We start from the raw sequence: 20,483 nt of genomic DNA on the forward strand, positions 1-20,483 counted from the left end.
GGCTCCCTTGGCTATCCCAGCGGGGAAAGTCAGACGCCCGAGAAGAGGCCCTGTATGTCCCGTGTCAGCAGTGGCCGGTCCCTGCGGCAGGACCGAGGGCTGCCCGTGGGCAGGAGGATCTCTGCTGCCCGCCTCCCTGGGCACAGCAGAAAGGCGCTGCTCCTCGCCGGGAGCCAGCGGGGCCGGCGGCTGCAATCGCTCCTTCCCGGGCACCGCCGGCCACCGCCACCGCTCCGGTCGCGATTCCTCCCCGCTGTCGCGGGGGATGTCTGTCTGCGTCCCGGTGGGAGGGCGGGGGTGCTGGTGCCGGTGCCGGGCGGGCGGCGCAACCGCCCCGGGGCCCGAGGCCGGGCGGGGCTGGGCGGGGCTGGGCGGGGCCGGGCGGGGCGAGGCGGCGCCGGCGGGCGGAGCGGCAGCACTCCCTGGCGGGCCCGCCCGGGGCTGTCCCCCCGCCCCCGCCCCACAGGCCCGGCCCCGCCCGCGGCGGTTCGTGCCCGGCCGCAGCCCCAGCTCCTCTCCCCGTGTCTCTCAGGGCGCAGTAATACACCGCCGCGTCCCCCCGCCGGGGCCGGGCGAGCCACAGGGCACTGGACCGGCGGTCTGCCGCCACCGACAGCCGCCCCGGCGGGTCCGGCAGCTCTTTGGAGCCCTTAAGAGTGCTCACGAGGAATGCGGGGCCTCGGCCCGGGAGCTGACGGTACCAGTGGATGTACTCGCCGGTCTGTATGTTGGGGTGTGAGCAGTTGATGCTGATGCCGGTGCCCTCGGTGGTCTCTGCCGACGCCTCCTGCTGCACCTGGGCTCTGACCACAGCCACTGCCGAGAAAGGAGAAGGAAAGACCAAAGATCACCAAAGATCACTCAGCTCTGGTGGCTCTTTTCCCAGAGAAACAGTCAGGAACAGTGGCAGTGAGACAGAGCTGGACTGGAACGGATGGCGACGTGTGCCCATCAACAGGGATGGAGAGTGGTCCTGGGGCAGGTGTGTGGAGCAAGGGGAGAAGTCTGGGAGGGAATGTGAAATTGATGCATGCAGAGTTACAATGAAAGTCAGGTGCATGGATGGAGGGATGGACGGACGGCGAGAGGGAGAGGAGACAGGAGAGTTGGGTGTGTTGCAGCGAAGGATGAAGCGTTGAATTCAGAAGAAGAATAAATGCTGAATGCACAGGGGGATGAGAGGATGTATGCAATAACGGTGTGGTGCAGGAAAGCAACCTCGTGCCTACAGACATGAAGGAAACGGAGAGGTGAGAGAGGGGTCTCAGGGTGGGAAGAGGGCTTAAGGATGCTAGATGCGTGGAGAGATGGGTCAAAAGCTGGGTGCGTGGATGGCTGGATGAAGAGAGGAGGAGCAGACGGGGAGATGGGTTGTTAGAGTGAAGGGCGGAGGGCTATAGTCAGGGCAGTAAGAACTGCCGAATGCACAGGGGAAAGAGTAGGTGCATGGAAAGGCAGGCGTACATGCAAGCAGGCTTGTGCCACCAGAGCTGATGGCAAAATAGGGAGGATAGGAAGCGAGGACTCGGAGGGTTTGGAAGGGGGACGAGGGATGGCAGAGAGGCAGGGAGGGGGAAAGACACGCTGAAGAAGGAGAGGGAAGGCTCGGCGCTGGGCTCCCCGCGGAACAGCCCGGGCACAGCCCCCGCCCCCGTCCACCCCCGCCAGCCCCGCGCACCCAGGAGCACCGCGGCCAGCGCCGCCAGCCCCGCGCCCCGGCACCGCCGCATCCCGCCGCTCCGCCGCCCGCGCCTCGCTGCCCCCCGCCAGCCCCGGCTCTCTGCTCCGGCCGCGGCGCCTCCTCTCCGCCGCCTCCGCCAGCTCCGCCCCGGGGCTGAGCCCTGCGCCGGCGCCGCCCGGGCTGAGAGGGCGCAGGGGCTCTGCACGGGCACCGCTTCGTCTCCTGGGAAATGCCCTCTCCCGCTCCTCCAGCAAGGACACCTCCCCAGCAAGAAGCAGCCTGCGCAGCGCCAGCGGCAGCCTGGCACGGCAGCAGGGCCCTGACCCAGGAGATGGACCAGCTTCCCAGAGCTGTCTCCGAGCTCAGGGGCTGCCGACAGCAGCCGCTGATTTCCTGCGGATGGCAGGGAGGAGGCTGAGAGCCTCCCTCCCTTCAGCTGCCTCTCTGCACTCCCGGCACAATGCCTAAAAGTTGTGCGGTGGCCAAGGGGCTGAGAGGACACCTGTGCCCATGGGAGTGCAGGGTTCAGGGCAGGGGAGAGGGGGAATCACTGAGTCAGAACGCAGGTCAGAAGGGAACTGCAGAGGTCACCTAGCTCAACTCTGGCTTGGAACAGTTCACGTTAGATCAGGCTACTCCATGATGAAGATTACAGAAACTCCCAGGGAAATCCATGCCTGTTCTCATTTTTTCCTTTAGCCTCTTGCTTCACTGGCACTTCCCATGTTCCAGCAGCTGGTCATTGCCTCTAGTCCTGTTGCAGAGCACTTCCAGAGTCTAGGTTCATTTTCTCCATTTCCTCTGAAAATTAGTTTTAGACCACAAGAAGGTGTCCCCTGAGACATGTCTTGTCCAAGAGGAGCAGGCTCAGTTCTCCCAGCCTCTCCTCACATGTCATGTTTGTCAGCCCCCTAATTGACTTGGTGGCCTTTGTTGGGCTCGCTTCAGTATGTCAATATCCTTCTTGGACCAGGGAGCCCCAATCTGGCTGCAGTACTCCAGCTGTGGTCTCTCAAGGGCCAGAGGGGCAGGGTCACCTTCCTGGACCTGCCGGCAACACTTTGGCTGACACAGCTCAGGATGCACTTGGTCCTGTTTGCTGCAAAGGCACGCTGCTGTCTCATGTTCAGCTGGGTCTCTCCTAAAACCCCACATCCTTTTCTATGGATCTGCTTCCTAGGCAGCCAGCTGCCAGCCTGCATGACTGCCTAGGCTGATTTCTCCCTCAGATGCAAAATTTTGCCCTTGCTCTTTCTGGCTTTCATGAAGTTCCAGTCAGCCCATTTCTCCAGCCTGTCCATGTCCTCTAAACAGGAGCCATGTCTGAAAGTTACGGCCCATTCCCCCTGCTGGGTGTTATCTACAGACTTGCTGGGAGTTCCCACTCATGACATTCCTGACAACATTAAGGAGTATTGGTCCTACTACTGATCCTGAATACTACACCCCACTAATAAGTGTTGGCCAGCTGGGCTTTGCACCATGGTCACAACTCTCTGAGCCTGGCAGTACAGCCGTTTTTCCACCCACCTTGTCATCCTCTAACTGAACCCATTCGTCTCCAGTTTGGTCATCAAGGAAGTACAGGAGAGGCTGTCAAAGGTCTTGCTAAACTCTAGGTACACACCTCCCCTGCCCTTCCCTTTTTCCACGGTGCCTGTTACCTCACGAGGAAGCAATGAGGTTGGCTCTCAGATGGAGTAGAGCCTCAGCTCAAAAGCAGACCCATGAAGAGGGGAATCAGCCCTGGCTGAGCTCTCCCAGCAGAGCTGCCTGGCGCTGATCTCACCGAGGTCACTAAAGGGAAGGGGGAAAGCCCTTGACTGCACTGAGTCCAAGATGGTCCTGACCTCAGGCTGACAGCCATTCAGACAGGGAGATGGGCTTAGAAAATTTACCCACTGTGCACAGCCCTTGTCAGAAAGAGGGTCTGTTCGGGACACCCCTGTGGGACAGCAGCTGGCTTTGGGGGATGCGGTCTCGAATCCAATGCCCCTTCCCTCCCAGGGGCAGTTGCTGGGCACTCAGACCGAGATTCCAGTGTGGGGCAGGAAGGTCCTTGTGGGCTGAAGTCCAAAGCAGTCACCAGTTCTTTGCCTTTCCTGTGCAGGCCACAGGGTCTGTCCTTCCACTCACAGCACAGTGGTATCATGCTCTGTTTTGCTTTCATTCAGTACCTGTTTGATCCAAGGTCTCAGTCCCTGCCTGACACAGCACCAGGCTGATGAAGTACATTTGGCCTTGACATGAGAGGGGTCATGCACCACCCCAGACACCACTGACACTGCACTGTAAGCAGATCCACTCAGGGATGGCCAGCGCAAGGTCAGCAGGATTCCTCAGCCTTTCTCCTTCCCCAGAGAGCAATCCCCATCCTTTTGAACTCTCTTGCACTGGGGAGATCCGCTGTGTCCTGGCCTGGAGGGGCAGGCAGGGAGGACTGCCAGCCATGCTGAGGTATTCCCAATATTGTTTACACTGAATTAAACTGTGGATCAAAACTGGTGTGAAACCATCCTTGTTGGGGCCTGAAATCAGCAGCAGCGGAGTGTGAGCTTTGGAGAGGCAGGGAAAGGAGGGCTCAGGAGACAGTGGCTGCATTTCAGTGCCTCTTCCCTGGACAGTTCTCTAGCAGTCTGGTGCCATCACCACTCAGCTGCACTCAGGCTCCTTCTGACCCTGGGAACCTGCTGCTCTGTGACGCTCATGGAGAGAGCAGTGGAGAGTGTCCCTGCCATGAGCAGCATATTCCCTTGTGATGAGGGACACACAAGGACACACAGACATGGGCTCATGCATACCAGCTTGGATTATACACATATATGTGCTCTGACGTGCACCCAGACAAACCTGGTTGCTTACAAGTACACGCAAGACAAGAACACACACACAGGAACACCACGAACCATGGACCCTGCTGAGGACCCCTGGGGACTGGGCAGTGTTAGGCAGGAGGGGGTCAAAACCTAGGAGCACAACGCACACCCCTGGGGAGGCAAGAACAAGGGGTGAGCTGAGGAGGGAAGGAAAGACCAGGACATGGCATGTCCTCATGCACGGGAGCCCATGACATCCAGCTGAGCATTGCTGGAGCTCCTTCCTGAGAATGACACTTCAAGCAGCCCCAACAGGGTGACCTAGGCTGATGTCACTTGCCTGCTCTGGACCTGTCCAGCACTTGAGCTGTGTCTTCTGCCTGCACTGCCGCATTCCTGCCTGAGAAATCCTGGGCCTTTCATCCCACTGCTCAGAAGAAGCCTTCATTGGGGAATGGGCATGGAACAAATCTGGAAATGAAAAGGCAGCAGTGCAGGAAACCAAAGCACAGCCCATATCATTAGCTGCGATGGTTTGCATTGTAGATGAGCTTGTCAGAAAATTGTTACCTCTGCAAAGGGTGCCTCTGGTCCTGCAGCAATGAAGGGCAGGTATAAAAGGCAGCCCAAGTCCCTGCTCTCTCATCCACTGCTCTTGCCTCCTTCTCCTTGGGAACCAGGTGAGTCTGAAGCCCCTTCTCCTTCTCTTCCAAAGTGAGATCTCTCCTCGATGGACCTCTCAGTTGATACTGGCTCTGGCCTGTGCTGGGGTTTGGATCTTCTTGTCCTGAGAGGGCGAAGCAGGGAGAAGGAGTGCTTAGAGAGAGGCTGGGAAATGGTCGAGGGGTTTTTTGGTTTAGGAATTAGGAGAGAGCCTCCCTGGGTCAGGCCGTTCTTTGTAGGGCAATGAAGACTGCGTGTCTTCTGGCCGAGCCTCCAGCTTCCCATTCATTATTGGCCTTGGCTCCTTTGTGACAGGGTAACCAGGCTGCTCCTCAGTCACCCTTGTGCTCTACTTCCTCCCTGCTTCTCTCCCAGGTGCACCTCCAGCCCCAAGACATGTCCTGCTACAACCAGTGCCTGCCATGCCGGCCCTGTGGCCCGACCCCGCTGGCCAACAGCTGCAATGAGCCCTGTGTCAGGCAGTGCCAGAACTCCACTGTCGCCATTGAGCCCTCTACTGTGGTGGTGACCCTGCCCGGCCCCATCCTCAGCTCCTTCCCGCAGAACACCGTTGTGGGCTCCTCCACCTCTGCTGCTGTTGGCAGGATCCTCAGCTGTGATGGAGTGCCCATCAACTCTGGGTGCTGTGACCTCTCTGGCATTTCCAGACGCTACTAGGCAGCAGGTGCCCCATCTCCAGATAAAGGTGCTGGAAAAGCCCCAGGGTGACACCTTGAGGAACTCAGAACATGGTGCTGGGCAGAGGATCAGTCTTTTGGATGCTGTTTTCAGTATACCCAAATGGTTTTGCCTTTCTTTCCCTTTTCTTTGTTGCTGCCTATCCCCTTGCCCACACCATCTCCCCAACACCAACCTGGTAGGGACCATCTGTCTCCTCTCCCTCCACGGGGCAGGCATGATGCAGGAACTTCCCCAAGACCAAGGACTCCAGACTCTCGGCTGCCCCCAGCACTCCCTGCACTTCTGTCCTCTGCTTGGAGTGAACTCGTTGCCCTCTTTTGACTCATTAAAGCTCTGCTGCATTCAAGCCTTGCCTCCCTGTGGTCCTTCCCCCTGTGGACACTCGCCAAGCGGCCAAACGAGAAAGATGTTGCTCTGGGGTGGATGGGGGAGGTGAGGGCACAAGGAGACCCTTCTCCATCCACAGAGGAATGAGAGGCTCCACACCCTGCAGTGGATCCTCTTTTGGGCACTCTCTCATGGAGCTGAGGAAGCCATCCCTGGCTGCTCTGCTGCCTGTGACAATCAGGCCTTGCCCTGCTGTGTCTCTGCCCACAAACATCCAGAAAGGCAGGAGGCCCTCAGGGGTCAGCAGCCACATGATCTCTTGAGGAAGAGTGTTCCTCTTGCTATGGTTGGAGCTGCACTGGGGTGACAGGGGGTGGTGTTGGGTTCCAAAAGATGATTTGCTTTGGGGAATGGGAAGAGGGCTAGAGAAGGGAACAGCCCTTGGGATGGCCCATAGCTGCTACTCCACCTTCCTCTCCCCTCCACCACTCAGTCTAGGGGCCATGGCCAGCATGCATGGATGGGACTAGCAGGGAATAGTCACCCATGCTGCTGTATGCGTTGAGGCTGGAAAGTGGAGCTAAGCATGTGAGAGCTGAGGGCAATCAGCACAGAGAAGGGGAGAGTGAAACAGTCACAAGAGACCTGTCCTCAATGGTTTTCTTGGTGAACTGGGAAAGTGAGGAGGAATTAGCTGAAGGTCCCAGCCCACCTGAACTAGGAGCTTGTTTCAGGAAACAGAGGGTAGGGCAAGGAAAAGACAACGAACACTAGTGCTGCGTTTGTTGTTACTACCATGCTTGAAGGGGACATGAGGATGTTTGGAGCTGAAGCAGCAGCCCCACATGAGATGCAGGCGCAGCAGCTCAAAGGGGTCTGGGCAGGAAATGGTGGGGTGTGGGCATGGGGCACACAGGCTGGCATCTCCCCTTCCCTGCAAACAAGCCCAGTTTAGGGACGTTCCCTCATCAGCATGGGGAAAGGGACCAGGACAGGGATAGGGACAGGCATGGGGAGGAATGAACAGAGCCCTTGTGTTCTTCTTGTAACACTGTGGAGCCAGAATAACAACCAACAGGTTGTGGCTCTGCTAGATACCAGGGCAGAAGTAACCCTAATTCATGGAAATCTGCCCCATTACCGCAAGAATCAAGTGTTGAATGTTAACAAAATCGGGGTGAGTGCAGGGCGGAAGAATTATCTGGAAAAGGCTTTCTAACCTTGCAGCCTGCAGGGAACCTACTACTTACAGCTTGGGGTGGGCTCCAAGAGTTCCTCAACATATATCACAGGCCATGATCTGTCAGCAGGAAAGACTTTTAATATCCAGTGGGGGAAAATATTCTTTCCATATCTACTCAGCTCACAGTGGGAAGGATGGTGCCCCCCTATATTTTGAGGACCCCTCCCTCCAGGACTGTACCCTCAGAGCAGGACTGGCTGCCCTGGGGCATGCTGTCACCTCTGCAACTAGTAGAACATTGTTAGAAGCTGGGGTTGTCCAGCAGATGCATTTGCCTTTCCAGAACCCTGTCTGGCCTGTAAAGCAAGCGGCTGGGTCCTGGTGTAGCACTGTAGGTTACTGGCTTTTGGGCACGGCCGTCCCCCTGGGGCTGCGGTTGCTCCCCATAGCTCACCCTGCCAGAGCAGCCAGAGGCCGCTGATGTGCATTTGCTGTGCTGCCTCAGGGGTACGGGCACAGCCCTCTGCCTTCCCAGGGGACTGTGGCCCAGCTCTAGGAGAAGTGCAGCCTGTCCCCAGGATGTGAGCTGTCCCCTTATGCTGCTGACTGCACCTACCCAGCAGGATGAGAGGAGGCCCTGGGGAAACGTTGTGGACACTACGAGAGAGCACAGCTGGGAAACGAGTCCACAGAAAGCACAACAATCCAGCACTGCAAAATGGGAATGGTATCTTTCCATGCAGGCAAAGCCATGTCCCCACAAAACCAGTGCAGGAAAATCCAGCTCAAATAGGACTGATGGACACGACCAACCCTCCCCTGGAACTGTTAAGCACTGCCTGGGCTCAGAAAGGCCCACCACACAAACATCCCAGCCCTGAGCAGCCACACTGTGCCTAGTTCACAGACCTAGATCAGGCAGATATGTGAAGGGAGGGAGGTGGTGGAAGGCTGCAAGCTTTCATCCAGCTCAGCAAGATGGGTGCGGACAGCAGTCAGCATGCAGAGCTAATGGCTGTGTTCAGGGTACTAGAGGAGACACCCCCACTTCCAAGTTGTCCGTGAAAATCATTCCTTTCTTTTATCTCATGCAGAACCATTATGTGGGTGGAGCCTCACATGACTGCTTCCCCTCACCGCATACCATGCAGCCTCAAGCATGAAGTGCTGGATGCCCCTGCCCTCCAGCCACACCAGAGCTCCTCCTTGTCTTCTACACCACACAAGGAACTGGGCTGTTTAGTGATCTCTGTGCCACCGCTGTTTTACAGGGCATGGGACAAGGGGGACAGGACATCTCTGCTACTTCCAGCCATAACATCACTGCTATTCTATGCTTCCTCTCTTTGCTTTATCTGTCTGTGGCAGATTGACCTTGGCTGGCTGCCAGGTGCCCACCAAGCCGCTCTATCACTCCCCTCCATCAAGAGGACAGGGGGAGAAAAATACGATGAAAGGCTTGTGGGTCAAGATAAGGACAGGGAGATTACTTACCAATTGCTGTCATGGGAAAACCAGACTCGACTTGGGGAAATTAATTTGATTTATTGCCAATTAACTGCAAGAGAGTAGGATAGCAAAAAATGAAACAAAACTAGAAACAAATTGCCCCCACCCCTCCCTTCTGGCCAGGCTCAACTTCACTCCTACCTAACTTTTCTACTTCCTCCCACCAAACAGCACAGGGTGATGGAGAATGGGGGTTGATGTCAGTTGATACTGCTTCATTTCTGCTGCTCCTTCCTCCTCATGCCCTTCCCCTGCTCCAGGCTGGGGTCCCACCCACAAGACACAGTCCTTCTCAAACTTCTCCAACATGGGGCCTGCCCGTGGGCTGCCATTCTTCATGAACTGCTCCAGCATGGGTCCTTTCCACAGGCTGCAGTCCTTTAGGAATGGACTTCTCCAGCGTGGGTCCCCCGTGGGGCCACAAGTCCTGCTAGAAAACCTGCTCCTGTGTGGGCTCCTCTCCATGGGCCACAGTTTCTACCAGGAGCCTGCTCCAGTGGGGGTTCTCCACAGGCTTCAACTTCCTTCAGGCCGTCCCCACCTGCTTTGGCATGAGGTCCTCTGTGGGCTGCAGAGTGGATATCTGCTCCATTGTGGTCCTCCATGGGTTGCCAGGGGACAAGCTGTGTCACCATTGTCTTCTCCAGGGCTGCAGGGGTATCTCTGCTGTGGCTCCTGCAGCACCTCCTCCCCCTCCTCCTTCACTGACCTTGGTGTCTGCAGAGTTGTTGCTGTCACTTTTCTCACTCTTCTCCTCTGGCTGCTGCACACTGTTTTTTCCCCTTTCTTAAATATATTATCACAGAGGCATTACCAACGTTGCTGATGGGCTCAGCTTTGGCCAGCAGCAGGTCCATCCTGGAGGCGGCTGTTACTGGCTCTTTCTGACATGGGGGCAGCTTCTGGCATCTTCTCACAGAAGCCATCCTTGAGCCCTTCAGTACCGAAACCTTGCCAGGCAAAGCAAATACACTGTCATGACTCTGGTATTATTATTTTGTGCAGAAACTCTTTTGCATATCTTGGCTGCAGGATAAACTCAGCCAGCTCAAGGTTAACAGGGGAGGCTGCAGGCAGCTCCCTCTCACTACAGGCAACTACACCACCTGCACCTGCATGCAAATGACAAGAAGAAACAAGGCCAGCACATCAATTCAAACTGGGGAAAAAGAAAAAGAACCCATGAACATTCACAGGGTAGCCAAACCATTTTTTTCCGCTGCTCTGTAATTTAAGGTTGCTTCTGCACTTGTCTGCCTTTGGAAGAGAGGGTATTTATCTTAAAGTGAGTCTAGAGACAGGTTCCCTACTACATCACTTCTGATGTGCCAGCCTGAGTGTCTGTAGCCAGAGGGGAGTCTGCCTTGTCCCAGACACACACCCTTCTGCTGCCACATGAGTGTGTCACTGTGGCACCGCTGCCTTTGCAAGGGCAGGGGCTGGTCCCAGACCCTTGAGGAGATCACCAAGGTCAGGTGGGAGCTTCTAGCACTGGAGGATTTGTTTTCTTTTCCTTGTAATATGGGAATTCTTTGCGAGGGGGCAGGAGAGTATGAATGTGTGTGACTGGTCTGCATGTACATAATTGTGTGGGCACAGGTGTGTGTATGGGTGTGCTTTTGTGTGTGTACAGCTGTGTGGAGGAGCAGGACATTTCCTGGTTTGCTTGTGCCCGGCCATTTTGCCCCTGAGGCAGATGCTGAGCTGCTAAAAACCACCCATGGTTACCAGGGCCTATGATGGTGAGGCTTTCCCCAACTGCCTGAAGGTGGCGTCATCTGCCTCCTCTTCCTGAGCAGGAGGTGTGCAGCAGGCTGTGCTGGTTTTGGCCTGGACAGAGTTAATTTTCTTCATAGTAGCTGGTATAGGGCTATGCTTTGGATTTGTGCTGGAAACAGTGTTGATAATTCAGGGATGTTTTCATTATTGTTGAGCAGTGCTTACACAGCATCAAGGCCTTTTCTGCCTCTCACACCACCCCTCCAGTGAGGAGGCTGGGGGTGCACAAGAAGTTGGGAGAGGACACAGCCGGGACAGCTGACCCCAGCTGACCCAAGGGATTTTCCATACCATATGATGTCATGCGCAGCATTTAAAACTGGGGGAAGAAGAAGGAATGGGGGAACGTTCAGAGTTCTGGCACTTGTCTTCCCAAGTAACACTTACGGGTGATGGAGCCTTGCTTTCCTGGAGATGGCTGAACACCTGCCTGCCGATGGGAAGTGGTGAATGAAGTCCTTGTTTTGCTATGCTTGCACAGGTGGCTTTTGCTTTACTTATTAAACTGTCTTTATCTCAGCCCATGAGTTTTCTCACTTTTACTCTTCTCATTCTCTCACCCATTCCAGCGGGGGGCGGGGGGGGGGGGGGGAGTGAGTGAGCAGCTGTGTGGTGCTTAGTTGCTGGCTGGGTTTAAACCGTGACACAGACATATCACTACACCACCACCTGTGCCACAGGGCAAGTGTGAGAGCCTCCCCTGGCATGCTGTCCCCCACGCATACTTCTTCTACCCCTTGTGCTGTCCCTGCTCTTCAGTCTATGGCAGACCTCCCCCTCCACACCTACTTGAAACTCCTCCTGCCCACTTTAGCAGGTGTTTGCAAAAGCACTCTTGCCTCACCTTGTCAAACACCTTCCATGCCTGACCAGTCCAAAAGGGTCCTCTGGGGACAGAAGCCAAGGCTGCTGAGTGCTGCTGCTCCCCACTCCTGCCATGCACACTGCCCAAATGAGCTCTCAAGGGAGAGGGATTCTTTTCTGACTTCTGTGCCATGCTTTGCATCTCAGTCTTAGTAAAGAGAGGTAATTAAGGGGTTGGCAGTGAAATGGATCAAGACCCCTTCAGGGCATATGTCCTTCCAGCCCTGTGGGACCAACGCAGATTCCAAAGACATCCTTGTGTAGAGGCTCTTTCAGCCCAAACTCACTGCCCTGAGGGAAGGACCTCACAGACTCAGCTTTGTTACCCGCATAATCCATAGAGTCATAGAATGGCCTGGGTTGGAAGGGATGTTGATAGACCATCTAGTCCAATCCCCCTCTCACGGGCAGGGACATCTCTCATTAGATCAGGTTGTTCAGAGCCCCATCTAACCTGACCTTGAACACCTCCAGTGATGGAGTATCTACAATGTCTCTAGGCAACCTTTTCCAGTGTCTCACCACCCTCACTGGAAAAAACTTCTTCCTTATGTCCAACCTAAACCTATCCTCTTTCAGTTTAAAGCCATTGCCCCTTATCTTGTCACTACAGGCCCTGGTAAACAGTCTTTCTCTCTCTTCCTTATAAGCCTCCTTTAAGTATTGAAAGGCCGCAAGAAGGTCTCCCCAGAGCCTTCTCCTCTCCAGGCTGAACAACCGCACTTCTCTCAGCTTTCCTTCATAGCAGAGGTGTTCCATCCCGCTGATCCTTTTCATGGCCCTCCTCTGGACCTGCTCTAAAAGATTCTACAGACTCTTCCCATAGTCAGTGAAGAGACATCAGCTCACACACGGGACTTCTGCCATCCCAAAGCAGACATCCATGGTAAACGAGACAAGTCACCTTTCTGGAGACACTGATCCTGTAATTGACCAGTCGTGGCCTCTGAACTGCCCAGCTAGCATAAGCTCACAGCAAGGCCTGCATGCCTGGTCACGTGCGCATGGCTTGCTTCATCATGCGATCAGAAGTGAACCCACAGGCTGTCCTACCAGAGCCTAGAAGCACCTCCATCCCATGGCTAAACCCCATAGCCATGTCCACGCTACTCAGGGACAGACAGAGAGCAGGGAAAGGGCTTTTGTGGGGGTGAAATGCTTTCAAGCTGGGCACATTACTCTCATCAGCTGCACCTCCCGCTCTCACCGACTGCAGATCAGTCTTCCCCCCGACTCTGTCAAGTCCAAGACTTGCGTGGTGGCCCTGGATAGTGTAGACAGCCTCTCTTGGGGTGTCTTGAGCCTTCTCAATTAGCTCTAGAGGACCAGAGGTCTGGACGTGTGTGTGTGTATGGGTGTTGTCTAAGCCAGCTGTTTAGTCTGTATCTTGAGTGTCCTTTACTGGACTCCTCCACCATGTGAGCTGAGTCCTCTGCCCACGCTGACGTGTTTTGCTCCGGAAATGCTTGGGCCTCTCATCCTGTCACACAAAAGATGCCTTCACTGGGGAATGTGCCTGGCATAAAGCAGGAAATGAAACAGCAGCAATTCAGGGAGCCAAAACACAGCCCATAGCATTAGGTGAGATGTTCTGCATTCAAGATGAGCTTGTCAGAAAATAATCACCTCTACAAGGGATGCCTCTGGCAGCCTGGGGCAGTAAAGGTCCATGATAAAAGCCAGCCCAGCTCCTCACTCTCTCATCCACTTCTCTTGCCTCCATCTCCTTGGGAGTCAGGTGAGTCTCAAAGCCCTTCTGCTTCTCTGCTTTCTCTAAAGGCAGGTCTCACCTCAATGGGCCTCTCAGCTGACACCAGCTTGGTTCTATGCCACATCATGGGGCTGCTTGTTATGGGAGAGGGAAGTGGGGAGAAGGTTAGACATGGAGGGAGGCTGAGACTGTACTCAGGTGTCTTCTGGACTCAGGGGCTAGGCAGTAGCCACTTAACACCTGGTGGCTCTTTCTGGGCCCTGGCAGGATGAGGCCAAGAAGCCCTCAGGCATCTCTGCACAGCCTCCACCTCCTGGCCCTGCATATTCTTTGGCTCCCTCGTGGTGTGGTGACAGAATGCTCCTCACGCCTCCCCATGTTTTGCTTCCTCCCTGCCCTCTCTCCCAGGTACACCTCCAGCCCCAAGTCATGTCCTGCTGTGATCAGTGCCAGCCCTGCCGGCCCTGCGGCCCGACCCCGCTGGCCAACAGCTGCAATGAGCCCTGTGTCAGGCAGTGCCAGAACTCCACTGTCGTCATCCAGCCCTCCCCCGTGGTGGTGACCCTGCCTGGCCCCATCCTCAGCTCCTTCCCGCAGAACACTGTTGTGGGCTCCTCCACCTCTGCTGCTGTTGGCAGCATCCTCAGCTGTGACGGAGTGCCAATCAACTCTGGGTGCTGTGACCTCTCCTGCATCACCAGCCGCTACTGTGGCAGAAGGTGCCCCCCCTGCTAAAGATGCTGGCAACGGCCTCTGATAAGGACTCCTAGGAACCCAGAAGATGCTGCTGGACAGAGGATCAAAATTCATGCTGTTGTTTTCAGACTAGCTGGTCACCTCTGGCTTGCGCTGCAAGGGCAGCATGGAAGGGACCAGCCTGGGCTCTCTGAAAACAGGGCCAATGTCTACCTTTCCTCTCTTCCACTCACCCTTTTTCTCTTTTTTCTTTGTTGTCTTGTGCTCCCCTCAAAGCCTGCTCTGAGGACCCCAGAAACCAGCCTGGAGTGACCTGCTAGGCTGTCTCCCTTTTGCCAGGCAGGTCAACAGATGGCCGGTGGCAACTCTGCCACAGGAAAAAAGGGGAACAGATTCTTGGCTGCTCCTGCGCCTTCCTGCACTGGGGGCCTCCCCTCGGAGTGACCTCATTTCCCTCTTTAGTCATTAAAAAATTGCTGCAATGCTGCCTGTGTCCCTTAGGTGGTCTTTCCATCTGCATACTGACTCTGAGGGACAAAGCCACTGCTTTGGAGGGGAATTAGGTGGGGGCACAGGTGGACCCTTCATCACTCCTAGAGGCATTGGAGGGTGGGACACACTGCAGCGAGTCCTCTTTCAGACAATGCCTCTTGAAGCTGAGGGAGACAACCCTAGTTACTCCACAGCCAATGGCCATTACGCCTTGCCTTGCTGTGACCCTGCTCAGAAATACTCCCTTGGCCCTGGAGCATGTCATGTTGTCCTGGTTTCATCTGGGACAGAGTTAACTGTCTTCCTAGTAGCTGGTACAGTGCTATGTTTTGAGTTCAGTATGCGAAGAATGTCGATAACACTGATGTTTTCAGTTGTTGCTCAGTAGTGTTTAGACTAAAGTCAAGGATTTTTCAGCTTCTCATGCCCAGCCAGCGAGAAAGCTGGAGGGGCACAAGAAGTTGGCACAGGACACAGCCAGGGCACCTGACCCAAACTGGGCAACGGTGTATTCCATACCATGTGACGTCCCATCTAGTATAGGAACTGGGAAGTGGGGGCGGGGAATCGCCGCTCGGGGACTGGCTGGGTGTCGGTCGGCAGGTGGTGAGCAATTACACTGCGCATCATTTGTACATTCCAGTCCTTTCATTATTGCTGTTGTCATTTCATTAGTGTTATCATTATCATTATTAGTTTCTTCTTTTCTGTTCTATTAAACCATTCTTATCTCAACCCACGGATTTTGCTTCTTTTCCCGATTTTCTCCCCCATCCCACTGGGTGGGGGGGATTGAGTGAGCGGCTGCGTGGTGTTTAGTTGCTGGCTGGGGTTAAACCACGACAGTCCTTTTTGGCGCCCAACGTGGGGCACGAAGGGTTGAGATAACGACAAACCTGACCAGAGCTTGTTAAAACAAATTTGTTATAAGCATTCATTATATCGATCTAATAGTCGCTGGTCATTATGTTGATTTATGTGTTTTTAGAGTTGTTGCTCTGCTTTTTAAAGTTCTGTTATGTATCACCTCGCTTGCTGTATGTAGTCCCTCTTCTGCTGCTTATCATCCGTGGGAGGTGGATTAAGGTTTTCGCTTTGATGTATTGTATAACACTGGTTTATGGTATGATAAAGTCGTTGGCTGTGGGATTAATCCGGTACTTGCACTCAGCATTGTCACCTTTATACTGTGGGAGCCATCTGTGGGAAACTATTAATAATTATACCATTTACCTTTCCTCCTTGGAAAACCAGCCTATGGGTGGGATACCTTTCTTCCCCTCTCCTTTCTCCTTCAGTCCAGTTACAATGGTGTTTGAGAATTTTGAAAAATTTGAATACACTTGGGATGTTGGGACCAGCACGGTCCTAGCCCTACTGCTAGGAATTAGCATGCTTCTGAATGTGGTTCAGCTCTTGTTTAAGGTTAAACAACTATTTAAGAGAATCACCCAGAGATCTGCCCCAAGGCTGGATAATTATGAGTGGCAGGGTGTGTGGGGTAGTATGGGCAAGTACCTAGAAAAGTGGGCACCTCCAATGTTTTGGAAATTCACCCCGAACAAGTGCAGAATCCAGAAGAACTAGTAAAATATTTGGAAAAGGTATGCTGTCACCCCGGCAGCTCCAGAGAGATACAAATTACTGCAACGTGCTGGGGCCTGGCCCATGCCTATCGAGCCCTGTTCGACACCACTCAGTACCCTCAAGGAGAAGAGAAGGTCTCTGGACCTAACAACAAAACGATGAGCACTGTGGTCACTCAAACCTCGGCAACTGGCACTGAGGCCCCTCCAGCCCTGGCGATGAGCACTGTGGCTACCCAAACCTCAGCAACAGGCACTGCAGCCCCTCCAGCCTCGGCAATGAGCACGGCAGCTACCCAAACCTCGGCAATGGGCACTGAGGTCCCTCCAGCCCCAGCAATGAGCACAGCAGCTACCCAAACCTTGGCAACAGACACTGCGGTTATCCAAGACCCGGCGAGCAGTACTGCAACTGAACCAGCGGACCAACCTGCACCAGTATCAGTTGCCCCTGTACAGAAAAAGAAATATACAAAGGAATCCTGACAACTGCTGTTCTCCAGAGAGGAACTGTGGGCATGTGGGAGTCCCCGAGGAGGTCAGCAGTCCCACAAGCTCTTGGGGAAGAGAGCTCCTCTTGCTTTGGCTGGAGCTGTGCTGGGCAAGGAGGCTCAGAAGACAATGTTGCCAAAGGATGGCAGGAATTGGGAAGGGGTAAATAGCCTTGGGGATGGCCCACAGTCTCTACTCTGCCTGCTCCTTCTCTCCATCAGCCAATCTAGGGGCCATGGCCAGCACGCCTGGGCATGGGCAGCAGGGACAGCTTCCCCGTGCAGCCCTATCACCCTTCAGCACAGCATCTGGCATGGCCCACCTCTTGCCTACATGTGTAGGGCTGAGGTGTTCACAAGTTAGTATTGGTATCAGCTACAGCAGGTCACACACTGGAGTTCCCTGTCCCTGTGAACCAACCACCCCCTTGGGTGAAGGCAGGCCCAGGACAATGAATGGTGCCCAAATATGCAATGTTGCTCTGTGCTGCCTTGTGTTCCTCAAGCACAGTTTTCCTGAGGCCCTGGAACAGTACAGCCTCACAAGTGCCACAACTCAACTCTGGTCCGGAAAGGTGCCATGTGAGAGGAAATATCTCCAGCTCTGTGAAGACATAGCAGTGACAGCGGGACCTGATTCTGCAATCAGCAGGATCGGTGACCTGTCCCTGAATGGCACGGGGCACGCACCAGTGCAACCGTAGGACACATGTTGGAGTGCCTTCCCCCAGGCACCGAATTCCCAGAGCCCTGAGGCTGAAGTGGCCCTTGTGCTCTGTGCAGCACCACTGCTCCCTACACGCAGGCGAATGCCTTCCCACAGCTGCAGACTCTGGGACCCTGTGGTGTGGGGGTTTGCCCTCGCACAGACCTCACACACCACCAACACCACAGGACCAGGATAGGGGACAGAGTGATTCCTACGTGGGGTGAGGACTGGGGGCAGCTCTCCCCAGGCCGGGTTCTGTGGGAGGCAGTGCTGAGTCAGGTGGTAACACAGGGAAAATGAGCATCAGGACCAAGCCTACCTAGACCCAGTGCAACCATGGGTCCCAGCTCTGGCTCGGTTCCTGGCCCACGGTCTCTATGAGAGCTCTGGCCTAGCGCAGGTCTGCCCCAGCTCTGCCCTATCTGTGCCTGTGTCTGGCTTGGGCTACTGTTATCCTCCTGGCCTGGCCAGGCTCCTAGCTAGTCCACGGCAGTCGCTGGGGGGAGCCTTCACCTTGTCCTCTCTTGAGTCTGGCCTTGGTCTGAGCCCCAGCACCAGCTCTGACCCTGGGACTGAGACCTCCTACACATCTGTTGCCTAAATTACGGCAGTAATCGGTAGATACTTTGGGGGTAGAATTATCTCCTGTCTCAGACAGAAGTCTGAGGTGGACCAAGCTCTTTTGTTTTTTCTCAGCAGAGCCCTACACCAGGGAAACATTTCCAGGTGTTTACCCAAGCAACCGTCTCTCTCGGGTCCATGTTTATCCAAGACTCATGAGCATGGTGGTGAATACACATCCTCATAACCAGCCTGGAGAGCACCGGCTAGCACTTTTCTTGGCGCATCAGAACCACACAGAGTTTTTTGACTCATGTGCTTACCCTCCAAAGAGTGCTCTCTTTCCTGAAGGCATCATGGCCTTTTTAAAAAACAATGCTATGGACAGTGCTTTGCAGAGGAAGCAACTGCAGCATCCTCCCTCCATGGGCTGCGGATACCACTGTGTCTTTTTCCTACATCACCGTAACAAGGGATTGCCTTTTGAATAGATTTCAAAATTGTATTCTAACAATCTAGTACAAAATGATCAGATACTGATGCGTTTTGTAAACTAGGAAGATGAAGCTTTCCTCCTGGCCACAGCTACTCAAAATATGTTTCAGAAGACCCAGAGCAGCATCTCTTGCAGGAATTTTCATAAATGGATTCTGCAAATAAAACTTATAACCCAGCTTCTGCTGCCCTACTGTACCTAGGAGCACTTGTGCATTCTTCCAATACCATGGATGCATATTATCAGGCACTTCCTGAACAACAGGGCTGGCATCCTCAGGAGTCTCCAGGGGCTTTTCCACCTCTGTCTTGATTTCTTCTGGAAAAGCAGGAGTTATTTTCCCCCTTTTCTGATCGCTCTGCTTCTCGTGGGACTAGTACTTTTGAAGAGTGGCCATAGAACCCTTAGCTTTCTCATAGGCCATGAAAACCGGGTTTCTGGAGGATGTTCCTCATTTCAGCAGCCAAAGAGGAGACTGTATCAGCCCTCACGTCTTCCTTGGGTCATGGCAGCACCCATAGCAGCTCCAGTTCATTTGCAGGCACCAGATACACTTTTTTCCACACAGTCCCTCCCTGCTTTACCAAAAGCCCTGTCAATGAGCAGAAGAGCAAAACTTAAGTTCTCCACAAACTTGATAAAAGGATATTTCCAGAGCATATTTCTGATACTGCAGTTGCCAGAACTGTAACAACACAGAATATGCTCAGGCGTAACAGACAGCAAGTGGTCAGCATTCGTCAGTCAGCAAGCAGGTGCAAGTAAGCTGACTGCACAGCATCAGAGCAGGTGACAGGGAGATAGACAGGATTTTCTCTGGCAGCTTGATGAGCCCCAGACCCCAACTGCAGTGGAGAAGCAGGCAGTGTCTCCACCTAGTGTTAAGGTAAGTGCCACCTCTGAGCAAGGTGAAGGATAGAATAGAATGGAATAGAATAGAAAGGAATAGACTAGACTAGACTAGAATATTACAGTTAGAAGGGACCTACAACGGTCATCTTGTCCAACTGCCTGACCACTTCAAGGCTGAACAAAAGTTAAAGCATGTTATTAAGGGCATTGTCCAAATGCCTCTTAAACACTGACAGGCTTGGGGCATTGACCACCTCTCTAGGAAGCCTGTTCCAGTGTCTGACCATTCTCTCAGTAAAGAAATGCTTCCTAATGTCAAGTTAGAACCTCCCCTGGAGCAGCTTGGAATCGTTGCCACGTGTCCTATCACTGGATGCCAGGGAGAAGAGATCAGCACCTCCCTCTCCACTTCCCCTCCTCAGGAAGCTGTAGAGAGCAATGAGGTTGCCCCTCACCCTCATTTCCTCCAAACTAGACAAACCCAAAGTCCTTAGCCACTCCTCATAGGACACACCTTCCAGCCCTTTCACCGGCTTTGTTGCCCTCCTCTGGACACATTCAGGTACCTTCACATCCTTTTTCAATTCTGGGGCCCAGAACTACACGCAGTACTCATGAGGAGGCCACACCAACGCTAAATACAGTGGGATGATCACCTCTCTTGCCCGGCTGCTTGTACTGTGTTCCATGCACCCCGGGATGCGGTTTGTCCCCTTGGCTGCCAGGGCACACTGCTGACTCATATTGAGCCTGCTGCCAACCAGCACCCCCAAATGCCTTTCTGCAGGGCTGCTCTTCAGCCACTCCTCTCCCAGTTTATACTTGTGCCTGGCATTACTCCACCCCAGGTGCAGAATCCGGCGTTTGGACTTGTTAAATTGCATGCCATTAATGATTGTCCAATGCTGCAATCTATCTAGATCCCTCTGCAAGGCCTCTTCTCCCTCAAGAGAGTCAACGGCACCTCCCACTTTGGTATTGTCGGCAAAATTGCTGATGGTGCATTCAACTCCTGCATCCAGACCACTGATAAAAATACTGAAGAGAACTGGCCCTAGAAGCGAGCCCTGAGGAACACCTCTGGTGACCGGTCGCCAGCCAGATGTAGCCTCATTCACTACAACCCTTTGAGCCCTGCCTTTCAGCCAGTTCTTCACTCAGCACACCGTGTACCTGCTCATCCCACAGTTGGACAACTTGTCCAGAAGGATGCTGCGAGGGACACTATCGAAAGCCTTACTGAAAGGCGGAAGAACTCCATCCACCACCTTCCCTTCATCCACGAGGCAGGTGACCTTCTCATAGCAGGATATCAAAGTAGTTAAACAGGACTTTCCCTTTATGGACCCATGTTGACTGTTCCAG

General features: G+C 54.2%; 2 protein-coding genes across 2 annotated transcripts; both read left to right on the forward strand.

Moving 5' to 3' along the window:
- Positions 1 to 826: 826 nt before the first annotated feature.
- LOC128141187 (feather keratin Cos2-3-like) lies at positions 827 to 6,083 on the forward strand. Its single transcript, XM_052785796.1, has 2 exons — positions 827 to 982; positions 5,536 to 6,083. Exons 1-2 carry the CDS (start codon positions 935 to 937, stop codon positions 5,836 to 5,838), a joined length of 351 nt encoding a protein of 116 aa, XP_052641756.1. The 5' UTR covers positions 827 to 934; the 3' UTR covers positions 5,839 to 6,083.
- A 6,981-nt stretch (positions 6,084 to 13,064) lies between these two features.
- Positions 13,065 to 14,397, forward strand: LOC128141186 (feather keratin Cos1-1/Cos1-3/Cos2-1-like). The gene is made up of 2 exons (XM_052785795.1): positions 13,065 to 13,262; positions 13,644 to 14,397. The coding sequence occupies exons 1-2, from the start codon at positions 13,194 to 13,196 to the stop codon at positions 13,968 to 13,970; spliced, it is 396 nt and encodes a 131-aa protein (XP_052641755.1). The 5' UTR covers positions 13,065 to 13,193; the 3' UTR covers positions 13,971 to 14,397.
- The last annotated feature ends 6,086 nt before the right edge of the window (positions 14,398 to 20,483 follow it).

Source organism: Harpia harpyja, chromosome 4 (assembly GCF_026419915.1).
Source record: "Harpia harpyja isolate bHarHar1 chromosome 4, bHarHar1 primary haplotype, whole genome shotgun sequence".
In the NCBI taxonomy this organism is placed as follows: Eukaryota; Metazoa; Chordata; class Aves; order Accipitriformes; family Accipitridae; genus Harpia; species Harpia harpyja.

What these genes read in the sequence shown, in the direction of transcription:
- LOC128141187 (XM_052785796.1), top strand. Translation starts at nt 935, where the DNA reads ATGGCGACGTGTGCCCATCAACAGGGATGGAGAGTGGTCCTGGGGCAG. An exon ending in GGAGAGTGGTCCTGGGGCAG is followed by an intron (nt 983 to 5,535) that starts GTGTGTGGAGCA and finishes CTTCTCTCCCAG; the next exon opens with GTGCACCTCCAGCCCCAAGA.
- LOC128141186 (XM_052785795.1), top strand. Translation starts at nt 13,194, where the DNA reads ATGATAAAAGCCAGCCCAGCTCCTCACTCTCTCATCCACTTCTCTTGC. An exon ending in TCCATCTCCTTGGGAGTCAG is followed by an intron (nt 13,263 to 13,643) that starts GTGAGTCTCAAA and finishes CCTCTCTCCCAG; the next exon opens with GTACACCTCCAGCCCCAAGT.